The sequence below is a fragment of the Mustela nivalis genome, assembly GCF_964662115.1.
Source record: "Mustela nivalis genome assembly, chromosome: 18".
In the NCBI taxonomy this organism is placed as follows: Eukaryota; Metazoa; Chordata; class Mammalia; order Carnivora; family Mustelidae; genus Mustela; species Mustela nivalis.
Window position 1 is genome coordinate 42372483 of NC_139037.1, and position 20906 is coordinate 42393388.

General features: G+C 54.4%; 3 protein-coding genes across 3 annotated transcripts in view; 2 read left to right on the forward strand and 1 right to left on the reverse strand.

Moving 5' to 3' along the window:
• Window positions 1-15203, forward strand: part of WDR62 (WD repeat domain 62) — a 44449-nt gene extending 29246 nt beyond the window's left edge. The window contains exons 14-32 of the mRNA XM_082708814.1: window positions 1117-1184; window positions 1266-1387; window positions 2222-2297; window positions 3096-3207; window positions 3303-3366; window positions 4025-4153; window positions 5182-5315; window positions 7437-7489; window positions 9286-9504; window positions 10495-10622; window positions 10879-10982; window positions 11317-11427; window positions 11724-11858; window positions 12133-12244; window positions 12359-12500; window positions 12582-12642; window positions 12812-13465; window positions 14006-14169; window positions 14265-15203. Coding sequence (XP_082564940.1) covers window positions 1117-1184; window positions 1266-1387; window positions 2222-2297; window positions 3096-3207; window positions 3303-3366; window positions 4025-4153; window positions 5182-5315; window positions 7437-7489; window positions 9286-9504; window positions 10495-10622; window positions 10879-10982; window positions 11317-11427; window positions 11724-11858; window positions 12133-12244; window positions 12359-12500; window positions 12582-12642; window positions 12812-13465; window positions 14006-14169; window positions 14265-14525 — 2849 coding nt within the window. The 3' untranslated portion in view covers window positions 14526-15203. The remainder of the gene's footprint in view (window positions 1-1116; window positions 1185-1265; window positions 1388-2221; window positions 2298-3095; window positions 3208-3302; window positions 3367-4024; window positions 4154-5181; window positions 5316-7436; window positions 7490-9285; window positions 9505-10494; window positions 10623-10878; window positions 10983-11316; window positions 11428-11723; window positions 11859-12132; window positions 12245-12358; window positions 12501-12581; window positions 12643-12811; window positions 13466-14005; window positions 14170-14264) is intronic.
• A 1667-nt stretch (window positions 15204-16870) lies between these two features.
• OVOL3 (ovo like zinc finger 3) lies at window positions 16871-19465 on the forward strand. Its single transcript, XM_082708817.1, has 5 exons — window positions 16871-16892; window positions 17511-17654; window positions 17729-17793; window positions 18768-18969; window positions 19197-19465. Exons 2-5 carry the CDS (start codon window positions 17561-17563, stop codon window positions 19403-19405), a joined length of 570 nt encoding a protein of 189 aa, XP_082564943.1. The 5' UTR covers window positions 16871-16892; window positions 17511-17560; the 3' UTR covers window positions 19406-19465.
• On the reverse strand, window positions 19459-20900 carry POLR2I (RNA polymerase II subunit I). Its single transcript, XM_082708818.1, has 6 exons — window positions 20581-20900; window positions 20448-20502; window positions 20067-20140; window positions 19905-19979; window positions 19757-19808; window positions 19459-19560 (listed from the first exon to the last, which is right to left on the reverse strand). The coding sequence occupies exons 1-6, from the start codon at window positions 20637-20639 to the stop codon at window positions 19498-19500; spliced, it is 378 nt and encodes a 125-aa protein (XP_082564944.1). The 5' UTR covers window positions 20640-20900; the 3' UTR covers window positions 19459-19497.
• Between the last annotated feature and the right edge of the window lie 6 nt (window positions 20901-20906).

The following is a 20906-nucleotide window of genomic DNA, read 5'->3' on the forward strand; positions in this document are numbered from 1 at the left end:
ATGTGTATTTACAGAATAATACAATGAACTTCCCGTCAAGGTTCATAATCAGTGAGTATGCACTAGAACAGACACACGTATTGTTTATAACCAGTGACTGTTCTGATCGCTGTGTTCTAACACTGCTAAGTGCTAGGGCACCCCACCCCACAGAAACAGAACATTACCGGTAACTTGTAGGCCTTTCTGGGGCCCTCCCAGGTCACACTTGCTCACCCACACAGGACTCACTCCCTTCTGAGGGCCCGTGACTCCTACCAGAGGGACAGCTTGCGTGTCAAGCCTGCACCCACTCAGATATCCTGCCGTGAAACAGCAGGTCTGCGGTGCCAGGGTGTTATAATTTATCTCAGTGTTTTACATCTGTTCTGTCCTCACATCCTCACCATGACTCTGAGGTATTTGTGCTGTTAGTATTCTAATCTATAAAGAAAGAAGAAAGGCAAGAATATGTAGAGTGCTTACCAGGAGGCAGCCACGCTTCCACAGGCTTCACAAAACCCCATGGGGTGGGAGCTGTCATAGGCCCATTGTACAGACAGAAAACTAAGGCATGGAAGGAAAGCCAGGGCTCAGAGCACAGTGTTTAGCCAGAAAATGCCTGAGTCTAATCTTGGCCCTGTCCTGACTCTGTGTGCCCTGGGGCAGGACTGTGTGACTCTCAGCCCCAGGTTCACACCTGTACAGAGGAATGGCTGGTGAGCAGTCAGGAGGGGAGACCTGTGTGGCATGGGCCCTGACCTGAGGTGCTCAGGATGGTCTGCACCTCCCAGTGGTCTGCCTGTCTCCACTTGCCCCCTGCTTTGATCCCACCTCCCCTCGGTTGCCCAAATCACCTTTCCAAATCCCAGATCGGACATGGTACCTCGTCTGTGTCCCTGGCCTGTTTCCCTATCTGCCCTTGCTCCGCCGAGGCACTGCTCTATCTGCCCCACCTCATACAGCTCACATCTTAGAATACCACCTGCACCCAGTGCCCACTCACCACCTCCAGGAATCCCTCCCTGACCCACAGCAGAGTTCCCTAGCAGTGAGCTCCTTAGCTAGGATCCCTGCTCCAAGTCAGGCTCGGCAGTGGCCCAGTCTTGCCTAATGCACCCCCTCCTCCTCCTCCAGGCAATAGAGACATCCAGATGATCAGCTGTGGGGCTGACAAGAGCATCTACTTTCGCAGTGCCCAGCAGGTAGAGTGGGTTGGCCTCCTTGGGAGCTGGGATGGGCAGCTTGTCGGGGGCATCCTCTGAAGGCCCCACCTGCCCTGCCAGACCTCAGACGGACTACACTTTGTCCGCACCCACCACGTGGCAGAGAAGACCACCTTGTATGACATGGACATTGACATCACCCAAAAGTATGTGGCTGTGGCCTGCCAGGACCGCAATGTGAGGTAAGGAGCTGCCCTGGGCTCTGAGTCGGACTGGACTGGTTTCTGAGTAGAGCCTGTAGGAGACCTAGTTGGGTCTGTTTTCCTCCCCCTGCTCGTCTGGTCCCTCAGGAACTAGGCTCAGTGGAGGGACCCAGCTAGGACCCAGGCCTAGCCTCCAGGTCAGCAAAGGGGTTCCTTTTGGGTCTCCAGAGTTCTGTGTGGGCTGACTCAGAGGTACTGATGTGGCTCACCAGTTCATTCACTCCCCTACATTCCCTGAGCACCCAAGCTGGGACGGACGGTGCAGGAGACGCGGCAGCGAGCAGGGCAGCCGTGGGCCCTACCTTCACGGAACTCCCAGTCCAAGTGAGGCAAGATGGACACCTCGCTAGACAGGGACAGCAGGGAGCAGTCAGGGCTGAGAGAGTCCAGGGGACTTGGGGGATCCAGACACCTGATCCTATCTGGGGATCAAGCAGGGCTTGATGGAAGAAGCATCTGAATTGAGACTGGGAAGGATGTGGAGGAATGAGCCGGGGAGTGGAGAGCTTGTGCCAAGAGGTTCTCCATCTCTTGCATCTGCTCATTCAAATTGAGGTCCAGGTACCCTGCTTGCTCTGTAGCGGGGAAGACAGATGTTAGCTCAACGGACACTGACTCTGTGGGTACCCCAGTACATAACCTCCATGACCTCAGCCTCAGATGGCATCTCATTCTCCAGGGATCAGATGGGGGCTGTGAGGGGGCAAGGGGCTTCCAGGGGCAAGGAATATGGTTGGTAAGGCTGGAACCAGAACGCAAGAGGGGGCAGGTGGGCAGGGCCACATTGGCCACATTGTGCTCCGACCTCCCCAGAGTCTACAATACCGTGAATGGGAAGCAGAAGAAGTGCTACAAGGGCTCACAGGGTGATGAAGGGTCCCTGCTCAAGGTGAGTAGCAGGGGCCCCGGGTGGAAAGCATGCACATCCCCCATCCGCCTGCTGCCCTGACTGTGGCCTCCTGGGCACCTGACCAAAGGGTCACAAGCTGGCCAGCACCCACTCCGACCTGGCTGACCAAGGTTGCTTGGGAGCTTGGGGAGGGGTATCCCCGACTAGTTTACCTTTATTTACTGAGCCCTTTCCCAAACCGGGACTTTTTTTTTTTTTTTTTAAGATTTTATTTATTTATTTGACAGAGAGATATCACAAGCAGATGAAGAGGCAGGCAGAGAGAGAGAGGGAAGCAGGCTCCCTGCTGAGCAGAGATCCCGATGCGGGACTCGATCCCAGGACCCTGAGATCATGACCTGAGCCGAAGGCAGAGGCTTAACCCACTGAGCCACCCAGGCGCCCCCCAAACCGGGACATTTAAGTGGTTTCTGTTTTGAGTGGCCACGGTGTGGTGAGAACAACCCAAGAGGCCTGGGGGAACTTCTCAGAGCCTCTGAAGGAGGAGAGTTATGAGTTCAGGCTTCAAGGTCAGACTCTCGCAGCTCTGTCTCAGGCTATGACCTTGGGCAAGTATCGTCCTCTGAAGCCTGTAAAATGGAGATAGAAAGAACCTCCATCACAGGATTCTTCTCTGGGAGAAATCAGTCTGCACATGTACAGTGCTTGACCCAGGGCCTGGTTGGTCGTTTTTTTACCTGTAAAATGGAAGCAGGAGTTCCATCCTCACCAGGGAGGCTGTGAGGTTTGACCTGGCCTTGCCATAGGGAAGAAGCACAGGGGTCCTCTTCTTCTCAGGTCCATGTGGACCCCTCAGGTACCTTCCTGGCCACCAGCTGCTCCGACAAAAGCATCTCAGTGATTGACTTTTACTCGGGCGAGTGCGTTGCCAAGATGTTTGGTCACTCAGGTGGGTGTGCCTCCCTACGTGGGACACCTCCTCGTGCGCCCCCACACAGCCTTCTGACTCAGAAGGGCAGCACGGCTTCTCTGCTCTGCTTTCAGAAATCGTTACCGGCATGAAGTTCACCTACGACTGTCGTCATTTGATCACAGTATCCGGAGACAGGTGGGGAAGCTCTGGAGGCCGCCCCTGGCTGGCCTCCCCCTGGGAGTGGGCAAAACTGTTACTGTGGGGTGTGCAGGGGCTCAGACAGCAGGAAGACCATGCTCCTGGACTGCCCTGCCCATGCAGGGAACTCTGCTGAGGGCTCCACCTTACAGCTCTCTCCTATGACTGTGTGAACCTTGGTGTCACACCCAGCCCGGAGATCACACATCTGCCACTTATGTGGCATCTTGAGCAGGTTATTTCCCATCTCTAAGCCTCAGTTTGCTCATCTGTAAAAGATGATCCCAGCGTCCTGGACAATTATGCAGTGAGAATCAAATGAGGTGGCATATAAAGTCCTTAGCATGTGGTTGGTGCCCAAAGAAGTCTCTCTTGTCGCCCCCTTTGGTTTATTACAGTCCTTCCCCAGCCCCTTTCCTTGAGCTTTGAGGACTTCAGAACAGGTCCTGGTTTGCTGGGAGGCTTTGAACCCCGCCCAGGGTGTAGACCCCACGTGGCCTGGAACCCCTGTCCCCACCCCAAGCGGAAGGCAGGTGTTTTCTGGGAGGGGCCAGGGAATGGGGTCTCGGCTGTAGTAACCCAGGGGGCTCCAGGGTCTGACAGCTTCCGTGTCTCCTGTTGCTCTCCCTTCCGCATCTCTCTCTGGCCTCTGCAGCTGCGTGTTCATCTGGCACCTGGGCCCAGAGATCACAAACTGCATGAAGCAGCACTTGCTGGAGATCGACCACCGGGAGCAGCAGCAGCAACAGCACATGAAGGATGGGAAGTGGAGCGGCCAGCCCAGGTCCTGGCAGTGACCTAGCCCTCTGCCATTTGTCTGTCTGCCAGAGAAGTGTCTTCCTGCCCTGGGCCCCCTGAGGAGTGACACCAAAGGCAGCCATGGCCAGGATGGCCCTAGGTCCTGCTTGTGTGCAGCCGTAGCCTCGATGAGGAAACAGATTTTGAGTATAGGTTTTTGAAAGTATATGGGAAAAGGGTTTTGAAGTGGAAAAACAAAATGGAGAGCCTATGAGCACTGTGATGGGAGAAGGAGCTCCAGGGAACTCAGAGCTGGGGAGGCCCCCGACGCAGTGTGCAGTGAGAAGGGAAGGCTCTGGCAGAGGGTCCGTACTCTTCAACATTTTTATGCTGCAAGACCAGTTTTATTTGGCGTGGAATCGTATTCTAATTTTTGATTAGGGATTTTAGTTTGGAGGTCTCACTCGAGTGGGAGATTTCGGGGCTTATCCTCTCTCTTGCCTCTGGAGCTGTCCTTGCCTTTCTCTGCCTTGAGGCTTTGCCATTGCCTCCCCTCAGGGACCAGACCTGAACATGAGCCTCCCGTCCTCATAGTACTGGAGGTCTTGCCAATCTAGGTACCAAGGGCATGGGGAGCTCCTCTTGGCTCCTGGTTTTGAGGCTTCCACATTGCCCCAGGTGCCCCCCAGTGCCCACCTGTGTCAGGCGTGTTTTAGGGTCCTGTACTCCAAAAGAGATAAAACCTTATTGCTACCCACCCCATACACACTTCCCAGAATGAAGTACACAGCTTAGTACTAAAGCCTCCACTGTCTACTTTGCTTTCTGTCCTCTGGCTGTTGCCCTTAGAGATTTTGTCTTACTTTTTAAGCACAGTCTTTGTAATATCTAATTTATTATGGTGATATTTCCAGCAGAGCAGGTGCTGGGATCCCAGCACCATCCTGACCAGAAGTCAGTAATATATGCATATGGAAGCTAGCATAGGGCCCAACCCTAGACATCTCACTGTCCCTCCAAACCACCACAACATTTATGTATTTCTCTCCTTGCCGTTCTCATTCTTGGCCTCAGGCAGGAGACCTATACATCTGCACCCAGTGAGATTTGCTCCTTAAGCCCTGGAGAGCAGACAGAGGATGAGCTGGAGGAAGAGTGTGAACCAGAAGAGTTGCTGAAGACACCATCCAAAGAGAGCTTGGACCCAGGTTGGGGAAGGGGTCCATCCAAAGGGGCCCTATTTGAACTCTTGGTATAGGGATCGTTGCTGGGTTTCACCCACCACTTGGAAATGAAGCTCAATAACCGTATCAGTCAGGACTCCCTCAGTGTAATAGCAGCCAGACTCACTGGCTTCAGCTGGAACATATACCTGAAAATCGCCTTATTGGTTTCAGGCAATAGCTGGACCCCTGTCGTCAGGTGATGTTAAAGGAATTTATTTTTCTCCACCTTTTGGCACTGCTTTTCTCCACCTTGGCCTTGCTCTCAGGCAGACTCGCCCTTTCCTGGTGGCAGAGAACCCCCAACAGCTCTAGGTGATAAAACTCTAGAGAAGAGAGCATCTCTTTCCCTGTAGCTCAAGCAAAAGCCTGGGGTCGTGACCCACATTTCTAGTGTGAGTCATGGTGGCCATTTCTGAGCCTGTAGCTGTGATTGGCCAGGCCTGAGTCATGTGGTCATCCCTGAAGGGCACTGGAGACATGTGACCAAAGAGGGTGGGTAGGGGTGCAGGGGATGTTCCCGGGGAAAAACAAGTTGCTGTTAACCAGAAGACAACACATTCTGTTTGTTCAGGCAGAAGGGAGAACAGTAGCTCGATGACTTTATAGCAAATAAAATTTCTAAATTTCTGCCCTTCTGCATGTTGCCTTGGCTTAGGCCCTCATGGCTGCAAGATGGCTGCTGGTTGCATAGGACAGTCCCTCTTCCAACCTCCTTTGGAGAGGATACTTGCCCAGAAGCTCCCTGAAGGCTTCTCTCAGGTTCCATCAGCCATGGTTGCTCCAGCTGAGAGAGGCTGGGGGCTTTCAGTGTGGGGCAAGGTCCTCTGCCAACAGGAGTGACTAAACAGTAGGCAACAGTAATGTAAAAATTCAGCCTTGGAAAAAAGTCAGAGTAAGCAAATTTTCTTTGTTGCCACCCTCACACTGAATCCCATGTTCTCTGCAGGGTGGCCACTTCTGTCAGTTTCTTATGAGCCCTTATAGGCCTTTTCCCGAACATTAATATGCATATGTGCACAGCCATTAGAACATGTCATACTTATGTACATAAATTGTATTCTACTATAGACATCATTCAGTAGCTTTTTCCTCTCAGAAGTATCTTTTCAGGGTGCCTAGGTCACTCAGTCAGTCTGACTCTTGGTTTCAGCTCAGGTCGTGATCTCAGGGTTGTGAGATCAAGCCCTGCGTCAGGCTCTATGCTCAGTGTGGAGTCTGCCTGTGATTCTTTCCCTCTTCCTTCCCCTCCCCTTCTGCTCCTCGTGCTTACACGCTCTCTCTCTCTCTCTCTCTCTCTCAAATAAATAAGTAAATATTTTTTGAAAAGAGAAGAAACATCAACCTCTCTCAAATGAATAAACTCTTTAAAAAAGAAAACAGGAAGAAATATTCACCTATTGATGGATACAAAAGAGAGGACTCCCCTTTTTTTTTTTTAAGGATTTTATTTATTTAGAGAGAGGATGAGTGTGAGTGGTGGCGGGGGCAGAGAGTCTCAAGCAGACACCACGCTGAGCGGGGAATCCGGTGCAGGACTGGATCTCAGCACCCTGAGATCATGACTGGAGCCTGAGCCAAAATCGAGTCAGATGCTCAACCAACTGAGCCACCTAGGTGCCCCACAGGCCTCCCTCTTTTAACCAGCAGCATAGTGGAATATTTTAAGGTATTTGCCTCTGGAAGGATATTTAGGGTTTTCTAACTGTGCACCTTTGTGATAAGGCCATGCTGACCATTCCTAGGCCTCTCCAGGCACATGTGAGAGTTTCTCCAGGATGGAGGTGAGGGCTAGCATGTAGTACACTTTTTATTTCAGAAGAGACCCCCAGGGTCCCCACATCATGTTACTGCCCCACCTAGCAGTCAGCTTAAGCCCTCCACTCTCCCACACTTTTGCCAACACTTGATAATATAAAGCATTTTAATTTTGATCTGTTGTGTAAATTTGCGTTTTCCTGACAATTAGTAAGGTTGAGCATCTTTTGGTCTTTCTGTCTGTTCCTTGTATTGTCTCTTTGGAGAATTGCTGCCGATTTATGTACATTGCCCATTTTTCTGTTGGGTTGTTTATTCTCTCTTCATGGATTCCTTGTGTCTCTCCAGATCCTCGGTGTCTGCTGACCAACGGCAAACTGCCTCTCTGGGCAAAGCGGCTGGTGAGTCTGCCCGGAGACCGGGGCACCTACGGCTGGCAAAGTAGGGGTGCTCTCCTTCATGCTCTTCTTTGTTCTGGAAGCCTGTTTCCCTCCCTGCATCTCTCCTTCCCCTGGAGAACCCCATCATCCTTCCAGTCTCCGCTTAGACCGTCCTTCATTCGTTTAACACAGAGCGAACACCTCCCCCCGGGCAAGCCTTGTTCTGAGCATTCCTTATGGCAGGGAGCGAGGCAGACTTTCACAGGCTCATTTTCTAGTGTGGGACATGGACAGTATCCACATCAGTGAGTTGTATAGTATTTTGGGAGCTGATAAGTGCTTTGGAGGGAAAAAATTGAGAAGGAATATAATAAGCATTAGGGAAAGGGGACAACAATTTTAGGATAAACAGAAAAAGCCTCACTGGGTAGGTGATACTTGAGCAGAGTTGAAGCAAGGGAGAAGTGCAGTTCCTGGGAAAGAATGTTCCTGGAAAAGAGCAGTATGCAAGACAGAGACCGTGAGGCAGGGCTGTGCCTATTAGCATGTTCAAAAAGGTACAAGGAGGCCCAGCTGCCTGGGTTGAGGGTGAATGAGGGGCAGGGTTGGGGAGAGAGGGGACGGGGGACAGATGGTGTGGTACCGTGTGGGCTATGGTGTGTTCCCTAAACACTCCTCATTGTCCACCCCACTTATTTTTGCCCCTGGCACCGAGTGAGATGGAGGCAAGCGAGGGCTCTGAGCTGAGGAAGGTCATGGTGTAGCATCAAGTGTGAACATGAGGGGCAAGCGGGGGTCCTGGGAGGAGACTGTTGGGATCATGCAGGCAAGAGAGGTAGGAGACTGCATAGATTTTGAAGGTGGAACCAAATGATTGCATGTGAGAGAAAGAAGATGATGTTAGAATCGAATGATTGATTGTTACTTAGCAGAGGGGCAGGCTAGGAACCAGTGGGTTCGAAGCTGGCTCAGAATTCTACCCCCGAGGTTGGACGATTTATTTCAGTAACAGCGTCAGTCCTCAGATCAGACCCTGTCAGCTCCTCAGGGAAATCCTCCCTGCCATCCCCTCCCCTGAAGACCAGGTCTCTCAAGACCCTAAACTTCCCCTTATCTGTGATTGCTACAGATGGGATTCCCTTCAACAAATATGCACAGCACCTTACTCTGTAGGCTCTCTTCTAAGTATTTTATATGTATTATCTCACTTAATCCCCAGGAGCTTCTCATATCCCTATTTCACACATGGAGAAGCTGAGGCCCAGAGAAGTTAAGTAACTTGTCCAGAGTCACACAGCTAGGAATTCAAAGACATGGATAGCTCCAGAGCTGAGATCTTAAGCACACACCCTCCACTGTCTCTCAAGCCATAGTCTTACGTGGAGGCAACACTGGGCAGGACCAGGGTTGGAGAAGTGGCCATATCTTGGATGTGTTTGGATGGCAGAGGTGAGGGAATTTGCTGAAGAAATGCAGTGTGGAGTCTGAGGGACAGTATAAGAATGAAGGACAACCTCAAGGTGTTGGGGCCTGAGCAACAGGTGAGAATAAGGCTTTAGGAGGAGCCGATCTGTGGGGATCAGGAGTTACTTTCAACATGTTCGCTTTCAAATATCACTAAGGATCTGTATAGTATAGAGTAGTTGCACATGCGTGTCTGGAATTTAACAGATTCGGGCTGGAGACATTTCTCTGGAGGCTGTTGCTGAGTGGTGTTTAAAGCCAAGAGACTGGATGGAGTCCATGCAGAGTCCCTGGCTCCCTTCAGAGTTGGTGAGCTCTTGGCTAGCTGCCTGACCATCCCCTGTCACCCTCAGCTAGGGGACGATGACGTGGCAGATGGCTCAGCCTTCCATGCCAAGCGCAGCTACCAGCCACACGGCCGCTGGGCAGAGCGGGCTGACCAGGAGCCCCTCAAGACCATCCTGGATGCCCGGGACCTGGATTGCTACTTCACCCCCATGAAGCCCGAGAGCCTGGAGAACTCGATTCTGGATACAGTGGAGCCCCAGAGCCTGGCAGCCATACTGAGTGAGGTACGGGCCGCCCCAGCCCAGCCCACAGTCCCCGCACTGTAACTGCCCACCCAGGACTTGGGGCTTTGGCAGTCTCATTTTGGAAATCGAGCTGAGTGTCTCACTCTAGAGGTGCGAGATAATTACATGACATGGTGGAGGGAAGGAGAGTGAGGCCCCTGCCTCTGGTGCAAGTGAGACTTCCCTGGGAGCTGGGTTCCAGGTGGCTGGCTGAGGGGACAGGGAGGGACATTTGAGCAAGTAGAGCCCGGGTCCTAACCCTTCTCTGCTGTGTGAGACTTGCCAGAAGACTTGCTTCCCTAGGCTTCTGCTTTCAGAAAAGAAATGGTCATTTAAAAAAAAAAAAAAAAAACCTGGAGGGGGGTGAATTTCTAAAAAATGGGCATAAAAAGAAAGCCCTCAGAGGGCTTTGACAGGAATCCAGCGCCAAGAATAGGGCCTGGGCCCTCAGAAGTGCCGAGGCAACTTCAGCTCTTGTTCTGTTATTGTCCAAACAAAATTATTTTTTATTCTACTGTATAAACTATCCTTTTTATTGTGAAATACACACATACACTTGTGTGTACCAATCATAGGTATACAGCTTGACGATTCCCTCTGTATACATCTAAGTATCCCCCACCCAAGCCAAAACATCAAGTATTTTCTATCTCCTGGAAGACCCCCTTGTGCCCCTCCTAATCAGTACTCCCACCTGAGGTAACCAGCCTTCTGGCCTCTTGCCAAGGATTCATTTGTCTATTCTTGAACGTCATACGGATCGACTCTTGGAGGGTCGGAGCCTCACCCGTAAGGAGCTGGCCGATGGTCATGACGGAGGAGTGCAGAATGAGCTCGGGATGAGCATGTCACTTGGCCGAGGCCCTGGCTCACCGTGAGGGCCCAGCCTGTCTTTCCTGTTACCGTGGGTGTCGGCAGCACAACTGGCAGCTTGCAGGGGGCCCTGGCTGCCAGGCCGCCTCCAATGGCTGTGCCCCCTTCACCCCACAGTCGGAGAGTCCCCAGGAGGTTGGCTGTGGGCATCCCTCCTTCCTGCCCCTACAGAGGGAGTCCTCCGAGGACAGCGAGCTCATCATTTACTCCCTGGAGGCGGAGGTGACGGTCACAGGGGCAGACAGGTGGGTGTCCTATGCACCAGGGGAAGCCTTAAGGCGTTGGAAGAACTGCCGTGGGCCTGCAGAAGTGGGGTGGAGCAGTAAAGCCGGGTGACACAGGAGCCTGGCCCTGCAGGGAGCTCTTGCAGGAGGGAGGCGAGGCGAGGCAGTGCTCAACAGGACCAGGGCACACATGTCTAAGGCCTCGGCGAGGTGCATGCCAGCTGCTTACTACCTAGCATGTTCTCATTCCCTCGCCCCACCCTCCCTGGCACTGCAGTGAGTACAGCACAAAGGACATCGAGGGGGAGCCCAGAGACCAGCAAGGTGACTCCTACCTCAGAGTCTCCTCCATCGGCCCGAAGGATCAGGGCCCACCTGAGGGTGAGTGGCAGCAGGCAGAGACCCCGCAGTAGTCTGTTTGTCCAGCCAAAGCCCCTTTCTGGGTATTAATAGTGATCCTGACTCAGTCTCCCTAAAACTCAGAGTCTATCTCGGAGGCAGACATGGTCCCTGCTGTGACCTGAGGGTTCTCGAGCCCAGCTGCTCTACCGGCAGGAGCCCAGCTCTGCCACTTCCTCGAAGTGTAAACTTGCTGGTCCATAAAAATGGAGAGTGGGTATCATTACTCCCATTCTCCAGATTGGGAAAACTGAAGCCCCGGGACCCTGAGCCACCTACCTGACTCCCCCAGTGAGAGTGCGCTCTGCCCCTCCAGACTCGGGAGAATCTGAGGCCGACTTGGAGTGCAGCTTCACCACCATCCAGTCCCCCCCTCCACGGCCAGCCCCGGATCCTCGTTTTGACATGATGATGCCCCCCACGCCAGGTGAGCAGGGCCCAGATGTGAGAAGATGGTGCATGGGACTCACTAGGGGATGGTCGTGCTAGATAACCACTTTCCCCACATCAGCCCCGCACTTAGTGCCCACTAAGCCTCCGTTTCCTTGCCCAGAAGGTGGAGCCATTAGCTTTTCCTCGGTCTAGTGGTAACAGGGTGTGTGATGGGCGAGTCCAGTTTTCTCCATTGTTAAGTGTCTGGCGTCTTTGTCTGGGCGTTTGCTGTGACTCACGGTGTTGACAATTCTCTCCTCACCCCCTTCTCCTCCCTTCACCTCTCCCCAGGATGCCCAGGTACCACAGAAGAGTTATCCCAGCCCGAGGTGCCAGGCATACCCAACGGCTCCCTGCCCCAGACCCCTGAGCAGGAGAAGTTCCTGCGCCACCACTTCGAGACGCTCACCGACGCTCACCCCGAGGGTAGGGCCCTGCCAGGGCAGGCCAGCCAGTGCTGGGCACGGCGTGGGTGTCTCGGGTAGGGCTTTCTTGCAGGGCTGGCAAAGGTGGTAGGAAGGCTTTACATTTTCTTGTAAGGACTGAGCCGTGCAGGCTCCTCTCCCTGCTGTGTTTGCTCCCCGGGCGCATGTGTGGTTTGTTGACGGTGTTTCTGGGGATCCACCTGCTGGTGGCTGCCTTCCTGGGCCCAGAGCTGGGTGGCTGGAGGGATTCTGAGGGCTCCCTGGTCATCTTCTAGAACTCTTTCATGGATCCCTGAGAGACTTGGAGGCCTCAGAGACCGAGGACTTCTTCAATCCCCGGCTGAGCATCTCTGCCCAGTTCCTTTCACGCCTCCAGAAGACATCCAGGTGAGAGCGGGTGAACCCTCACTCCACCCCCATCTCTCTCTATCCCCCAGGGTGGGGCTGCATCCCCTCAGGGACCCTCAGGACAGCAATGACTGCCTGGTTTCCTTCCCACAGGTTCACCCACAGCTTCCCTCCCCAGCTGCCCCTGCACCTGGTAAAGTCTCCAGAGGTCAAGTTCACGGAGCTGGGGGGCAGCCAGTCCAGAGCAGAGCCTCTGAGAGCAGGCACTGGCTACACCTCCCCAGGAAGGACCAACGTGAGTACTGGGACCACCTCCCTCAGGACTTGGGGCTGGGAGCCTGGAGGCTTTGTCCTCACCTCATGGCTGTGCATGCAGGTCCTTGCTGGGAAAAAGGCTGAGGAGCCCCTTGAGACCTTGGAGGCCTGGTGTCCACTGAGTGAGTGCCCGCCCCCCGCAGGCAGACAAATGGCCCTGGATGCCCATCAGAACCATGGGGCAGCAAGGATGGGCAGTGTCCCCTCAGACCCCGAAGCAACCTGGGGAGGGCCCCCATCTATCGGCTCTGTGCCTGGGCTGTGAGAGTGAACTGACCACTTCCTTTACAGCCCCCTGCCTCCCAGGCCGGGCACCCTGTGCCCCGTCCTCCTCAGCACTGCCCACTGACGGGAAGCCTTCGACGCCCACAGCGCTTCCCACTCCAGGCCTGGCTCAAGGTGTCCACAGCCCCTCCACCCACCCCTACATGGAGACCACAGCCAGCTCCCGTGCCAAGATGTCACGCAGCATCTCCCTCGAGGACAGTGAGGGCCCTGTCCTGGCTGAGCTGGCCAGGCCCCTCCACCGGCCCTCCTCCATGGGGGACCTGGTGTCCTTGGGTCAGGAGCTCCAGGCCATCCCCACCATGGCAGCACCCAGTTCTAACAGCGAGAGCCGAGAACCTGCCTTGTCGTCCTGGGGCAACCACGAGGCCCGGGCCAGCCTGAGGCTGACCCTGTCAAGCATCTGTGACAAGCTCTTGCTGCCCTCTCCCCCACTGGAATCTGCAGCCACCCAGCCCAGTGTCACCGTCACAACAGCCACCTTCCCAGTCCCCAGCCCCGTGGACGCAAGCTCCCTGAAGATCCACAATTCCACCTTCCTCCCAAGGCTCCTGGTCCCTGGGCCCCTCAACACCCCTGCCCACCCCAATAGCACCCCACTTCCAGAGGCCAGGCCTGGAGTCCCTGGCAGTGTCAACTCCTTCCTGGAGCCCACCTCTTGTAAGTACCACTCTTGCGGCAAGGGACTGTCCCCCAGGCCTTCCCATGTACAGCTGGCTTAGCTCCAAAGGTGGCCCCTTGATCTGGTCACAGGGGTTGCTCCATTCATTTATTTGTTTGTTGGTTCATTTAGATATTTAGTGAGCACTTATGTGTTGGGCTTTGTTCTAGACCCTGGGCACATGGGGCATGGTCGTCAACAAGACTACAAAGAGTGGACACTTTCAGTGGGGAGATGGCCAGACTAAATGGAAAGCAAAGTGTTAAGAGTATCCCAAAGGTGTATGTGCTAAGGACAGAAATAAGAGAAAGGGTTTAGGGAGTGGGGGAGGGGGGCAGTGGTTACAGTTTTAAGCAGGATAATGAGAAAAGGCTTCAAGGAGTAGGGGGCATTTTAACAGAGTGGGAAGGAAGTGAGCCTTAGGGGACTGAGGGAAGCCTTCCAGGCAGAGGGACAGCCGTTGGGATCAGCCCGGCCACTCTAGCCTCTCTTAGATCAGCTAAAAAGTGGAGGTGTCTTTCTCATTCCCTCCCCTCTAGCCCCAGATACCCTCAGTCTGGTCCAGGGCAGCCCTGGACACTGGGAGGAGCCTGGGGTGCCGGCCAGGGTCTTGCCTCCAGCTCCCCTTGAACTGAGCAGCGTGAGCACCGTCGTGCACAGACTGCAGACTGCCTTCCAAGAAGCCCTGGACCTTTACCACCTGGTGAGTGCAGCCCTGGGGCCAGAGGAGAGGGCTGGGCGGCTCCCCTGGGCTGCTGGGGCTGGGTGGCCCCTGACAAGTTTGGTACCCCCTTGCAGATGGTCTCCAGTGACCCTGTGAGCACTGACCAGCAGCGGCAGGCACAGGCCGAGCTGGCCTCTACCTTTCTTTGGATCCGTAACCAGTTAGAGGCCAGTGATTGGCTGGTTGGGACTGACGTGGCCCAGGCCCAGCGCAGCCCGGGTGCCCCCTCTCCAACGACGCTGTGCCCCCTGGCCAGCCCAGATTTGCACGCCCTGCTGGAACACTACTCAGAGCTGCTGGTGCAGGCCGTGCGGAGGAAGGCACGGGGAGACTGAGGGCCGGCAGCCCCCTCTCCACAACATCCCTGCTGCTTCGGAAGAACTAGGTGTCTTAAGCAAATAAACCGACAGCTTAGAGGAATGGTTCCTGGTGCCTCTTGGGGTGCCTGCACAGGGCCCCCTCACATGGATGCTGGGGAAGGAGGGTGGACAGCAGTGTTGTGTTGGGCCAGCTTGGGGAACGTGGGTCGATGAACTTTGGAAGGGATGACATCTGTATGCAGCAGGTGTTGGCCACCTAATGTTGTACCCTCACCTGCTCTTCCTCTTCCTGTCTCACCTGGGGGACATCAGCCCCAGCGCCTGTCTTGTTCAGGACTCCATCAGTGGAACCAACATTCCCAAGAAATTTGGGAACTGCAATAATGACGATCCCAACACCTGGATCCCATGTCGTCCATCCCCACAGAGCTGCTCTGGAGTCAGCTGGGGTCCTTGCCCAGGGGGGCCCAGCTATTTTCCCAAGGAGGGGCCAGCCCTTCCTCCCTGCCCCCTTACTGGTGCCCAAGAACCCACAAGATCCACTGCCATCACTATGTGCCAGACCCTGGCTCCCAGGGCACACACTGCCCACTGGTTCGTGGCCCCCAGGCCAAGCCCAGGTTGGATCCTATGAGGTCCAGACTTTTGTCCCCACCTGCAGCAGTGGAAATAAAGGAGAACCCAGCAAGCTCACTGACTGGATAATCAGGCAGTGTGCCCAGACCCTCCAGCAGCTGGGACAAGGAATTCTCTCCCCAGCGGGATTCTATCCAGATTCACCCCATGAGCTCCCAGCTGTGGTACCAGCTTCCCCAGGCAGCAGGCATCTAGCCATGTGGTATGTCTGCCAAGAACTGTGACCACTCTTGTGACCACAAAAGCCCCCACTGTCCCAATTCTCTATAAAAAGGAAGCTGGCAGGGGAGGGCCCTCTGCTGTCTCTGGAAACATTGACACACATCACAACAAATCGTGCCATTTGAAAAATCCTGCCGGGTACCTGTCTGTTGCCAGGGGTAGGGAGAGGAACAAAACAAGCAAAGCATCTGCCCGCATGTTATTAGCTTTCTAGAAAGCAAAATGGCAAAACAGTATCTGTAGGTAAGCTGTGGGAGTTCACTGTGCTGGTTGGATAAGCCAGGGGAAGGTCTTTGTGGGGTGACATTTGAGCTGAGGCCCAACAGAAGGCACAGGTCACGTGGACTTACTGGGAAGGTATCCGAGCAGAAAGAACAGCCTGTGCAAACACCCCACTGGGGGGATCAAACATATGGAAGGAATGGAGTGAGGAGAAAGGGTAAGAGAGGAAATGGGAGGAAGAATGGGGTTCAAGGGGCAGGGCCCTTTTGCTTCATGACATTTAAATCCAAGAACTATTCACAACACAATTTCCATTGACTTTGGTATTTGAGGTGATGCCCAGTATTGTTTATTTCTCAGAGTCCCTCCCCCTGCCCCGCCCTACAGGTGACCTATCCCTGGGGAACTGCTCTCTTTGTCCCTGAATTGCCTGGCCACAGTCACCAAAGATCTCTGTGCCAAGGCTTGGCATCCAGGCTCCTGAACACCCAGAGAACCCTCTTGAGCCTTTCCCTTGTGGACTGTACCCCTCCTCCCACCCCATATCATAATTAAGCCTTCAAAGCTCAAATAGCAAACGGCTGGCTCATGGGGGCCACGCTGCAGGGACGTGTGTTAGTCTTGATTATGTTCCTGCTCTGCTACCCTCTGAGGCTGAGTTCCACCCTCCAGCTCATTCCCTCAGCTGCCATTCCAGCACTCGGCAGCACACCCTCACCCAACTGGGAGCAAAGGCTCAAAGAAGGACAGCCACCAGGTCAGTAAAAAAGGTGCTAATAAACCTTGGCAGATGCTTCCCCTTTCAGAGCATTTGCAGGCAAGAAGAATGGAGATTGCTTTGATTCGCTTGGACCAACCATCTCTCCTGGCCATATCGCTGTTCCAACAAAATTGGGTTCTGGGTACAAGAGGAGGGTGGGCTGGTAGAGAGGACCCAGTGTGTCTGCCTTGGTTGTTCTGTGCGTCACTGGTATCTCTCCCCTGTGGGCTAAGTTACATGTTCATTCTTAGTGCTGAGCTAGGCCTGGCCCATTGCTGGAGCTCAAGAAGTGGCTGACTGGATAAGCAAGAGGAAGTAACGCACAGAGAATGTTCAAAATCCGTAACTACCGGTTCAGAGGTCAGACAATGACCAATCTAGAACACAGACTCACTTGAATGGTGGGGTTCTGGGAGCCTCTGGTGGTTTCAGGTGACCCTTTTTGGCTCCTGGACTGTGGAAGAGTGGGGAAGTGGTGTCCCAGGCAATCACTAGGAGCTGGACTATGAACACACCAGCATTTTAATACCTGCTACACCCAGGTGTGTACAGTGTGGCTGAACGTCACCAGCATTTTAATACCTGCTACACCAAGGTGTGTACAGTGTGGCTGAACGTCAGCTCTGGGCATCTGAAAATCAGAGAGGTAGAGCTTCCTGTTGGAAGATGCATAGTCTACATTCAGCCCCGTTGTCCTTCATTCCTGCACCCTGCTGTCCCTCCATCCTCTGGAGCAAGCAATCACAGCCACTCCTCACCCTCGCTTCCTCAGACAGCTGCTGTGATTTGAATAACCAAGCAGGCTGCTGGATGTCCGGCTGGTAACTGATTTGCCTGGCAAACAGACCCTCAGGTCCTTGGCCCTGCTGCTACTGAGAAGACAGCCTCCCTGCACTTCCAGGAGCTGTCTAGGTTCCAGTCTTGCCCTTGCTTAAGGTTCTTGTGGGTCCTAGTGCTTAGCCACCCCTGGTGTCCGGCGAGTGTCCTCAGGAACCTGGTTTAGGAGAAGGGGGAGGAATGGTGGTCCCATGGCAGAGTAACTAGAGCCAGCTATGTCAGCTCCCTGGGCTGGTCACAAAATTTGCATGGAGAGAATAAGGCTCCGCAGGGCTCCCTCCTCCCTCTAGTCATCCGGGGCTGAGGCTGAGGCGTGACTGCAGGTGGAAGAGGCAGTCATCTGCGTGGGGCCATATCACCATTCCTGGAGGTGATGCCCCGTGCCTTCCTGGTCAGGAGTCGGCGTCCACAGCCACCCAACTGGGGCCACCTGCCTGATCAGCTCCGGGGAGATGCCTATGTCCCAGGTGGGCCCCTCACTGGGACTTGAGGTGAGGGGTAGGTGAGACACAAAGCATCACCGGCTGGCTTCTCTCCTCAGACTGCAGCAACCAGCGGGGCCCACCAGCAGACCAGTCTTCTGGCCTCGGGGACTCTTGGGTAGCGGTAAGTCTGCAGCTGGACCACAAGACCCTGCTCAGTTTCACCCCTGCCCGCTCTCAGCCTCAACAGAACCTCACTGCCCCCTACTTCCTGAACCCATTGCATATGCCCCTCCAACCTCAGGACCTTTCCACGTATTATTCTCTCTGCTGGGAATGCCTTTCCTTTCTTAATAGAGCACCCCGTAGGCTTCATCCCAGGCCCCATTTCCTTAGGGTGGGCAGTCACAGTTCCTACCCCAAGATCCCTCTGTCTAGTGGGGCAGAACAAAATTCAAGTCAAGTGGATGGTGAACTGCTTTATGGCAAGTCAGAAAAGGTGACAGGAGCACCATGGGGGAAGACAGGGGCTTCTCAGAAGGGATTTTCGGCTGTGCATGTCCTGGAAGAAGGGAAGTATCAGCCCGAATATAAATGCAATTGGGACTATTTCAGTATGTGTTGAAAGGCAGTAAGTGTTCTAGGCAATGGATATTTACCAGGACAAAAATTCCATCCTTCCTGGAGCTTTTATTTTTTTTATTTTTTTATTTTTTTTTTTTTTTAAAGATTTTATTTATTTATCAGAGAGAGAGAAGGGGAGAGAGCGAGCACAGGCAGACAGAATGGCAGGCAGAGGCAGAGGGAGAAGCAGGCTCCCCGCTGAGCAAGGAGCCCATGTGGGACTCGATCCCAGGACGCTGGGATCATGACCTGAGCCGAAGGCAGCTGCTTAACCAGCTGAGCCACCCAGGCGTCCCCTTCCTGGAGCTTTTAATCTGGTGGGGGCTACAGGGATAGACAATAAAATTAGAAAAATCCGTTGGAAGATGTAACATGGAGAAATAGAAATCAAGGTCAAGGCAATAGGGAAAGGTCAGGGAAAGCCTTTGCACACATAAATAGCAGTCTCTGGCCTTCTCGGACCTCCTGGGTTCCCAGTTCCAGGGATTGTATTTGCTCCAACTGGGGAGTCTAACTCCCATGTCCCTCCCACAGCCCATGCAGGACAGTCTGGCCTCCACTCCCAGGGGCCCGGGGACCCTGGGCTGCCCACTCTGCCCCAAGGCCTTCCCCCTGCAGCGCATGCTGACTCGGCACCTCAAGTGCCACAGCCCTGCACGCCGCCACGTGTGCCGCTGTTGTGGCAAGGGCTTTCATGATGCCTTCGACCTCAAGCGCCACATGAGAACGCACACCGGTAAGGAGGGGCAGGGGCAGGGCTGCTGGGCCCCAGCAGGGTCTGGAATTAAATGGGAAAGAGATGCCCGGGCTGTGGAGTTTCCAGTGTTTGTGTTTATGGGACGGACACAGGCAGAGTCTGAACAACTTAGAGCAGGAATGTGGGAATGCTCCTGGAGGGCAAAGTGAGAGACTTTGGTTTGGAGGCCATTGCCCTGTCTGTCCTCTCCCTCTGCCCTTCTGCAGGGATCCGGCCATTCCGCTGTGGAGCTTGTGGGAAAGCATTTACACAGCGCTGCTCCCTAGAAGCTCATCTTGCCAAGGTGCACGGGCAGCCGGCCAGCTACGCTTACCGGGAGCGCCGGGAGAAGCTGCATGTATGTGAGGATTGTGGCTTCACCTGCTCTAGGCCAGACGCGTACCTGCAGCACCGGGCCCTACATCGTGCTGCTTGACAATGTGCATCTCACACAACCCACGAGGGGCAAATAAACACAGGAAACGCACGCACAGAACGCAGTATTTATTACACTCGGGAGAGGACAGTTCACTCGGTCCAGCGGTGACCACAGTGTGGGGCCGTGCACACATAGTACAAGCGCATGGCGTCCTGGCAGAAAGGGTGCGCGGTTAGGAAGGTACTATGGAATGGTGCAACACCGGAACCTCCATCCAGCAGACCCGCACCCCAAGATAATAGGCAAAGGGGCCCTCCCCACTGGTAAGGGTGCCCCCAATATTGGTATCCCTGCCCCCAGGGAGGACCAACCCTGGGACCCACAGAAAGCCTTCCTCCAGCCACTCACCTCGGCCCGGGCACTGTGTGACTGGAAGAACACCGCCTCCTTGTGGCCACACCTGGGAGGACAGTCAGCCATTCAGCCAACCATACCCGTCCCTCCTTCACCCAGTGAGGACGAGCCACTCCATCCCCAGTACCAACAGCGTGCTCACTTTTGGCACGGGTGGTCCTCGGTCCGCGGCAACGTGGGGTCCTGGGATACGTCAGCGATGATCTGGGTCAGTTCGCTGAAGGAACAGAAGGTGAATAATTACGCCCAGTCCAAGCCTCCCAACCCCAAAACCCCATCCCCAGGCTTTAGTGCCGCCACTCACTCCACTTCGTGCGTGATCTTGTTGACGTAGATGCAGCTGTTGTCGGCTTCCTGCTGGTAATCACAATTCCGGCACTAGGAGAGGGCGAGTGTGGCGGGAAGGGGGTCATGGAGAGATCAGGGAAGGGACAGGAGGGGAAGGCTGGGTCTTCCCTGGAGGGAATGACTAGAGCATGGAGTCTCGTTGGGATAATGGGGTATATTGAGAATCACTTCAGGGATGGGCAAGACAAGAGACTGGGTTCACTCGGGGGATAAGAGGCGAGATCAAAAGGCGTAGGAGGCGTGAAAGGAGTAACGGTCACGTGGAGTAGGTTGGGGTCACACTAGGAACAGATGGCCGTTCTGGGAAGCACCGGAGGCTCCGCAAGCTCGTGCTCACCGCGTAGAGCAGAATGCGGTTCTCCTTGTCCTCCTTGGGATAAAGCATGTTGTTACTGTGGGGAGGGGGAAGTCAGAGGTCAGTACTGGGGCCATTATTTGCTCCCCCTACACACTCGCAGGCCCAGCCTCACCATTCCTGGCAGAATCGAATACCCACGAAACCCGGCTCGTAGGTCCCGTCTGGTTCCATAGCGACGCACTGCCCGCCAAGCACGCCTTCCGCACTTGCTCCGCCGGGCACCGGTCGCGGGAAGGGTCAAGTCTAGTGGCTTCGCCAAAACGGGGCGGAGCTACGCACTTCTACTGTCTGTTGGTACGGGGCTTTGTACTCGGCTCTCTGCACTGAGGTTCGACTAATTAACTTGCTTCAATTTTTTTATATCCTGCGGTAATTGTTTACAACTCCTGAGCCTCGCTTTCCCCGTTCGTCGAATAGCAGGGTTCAAGAGCCAGGAAT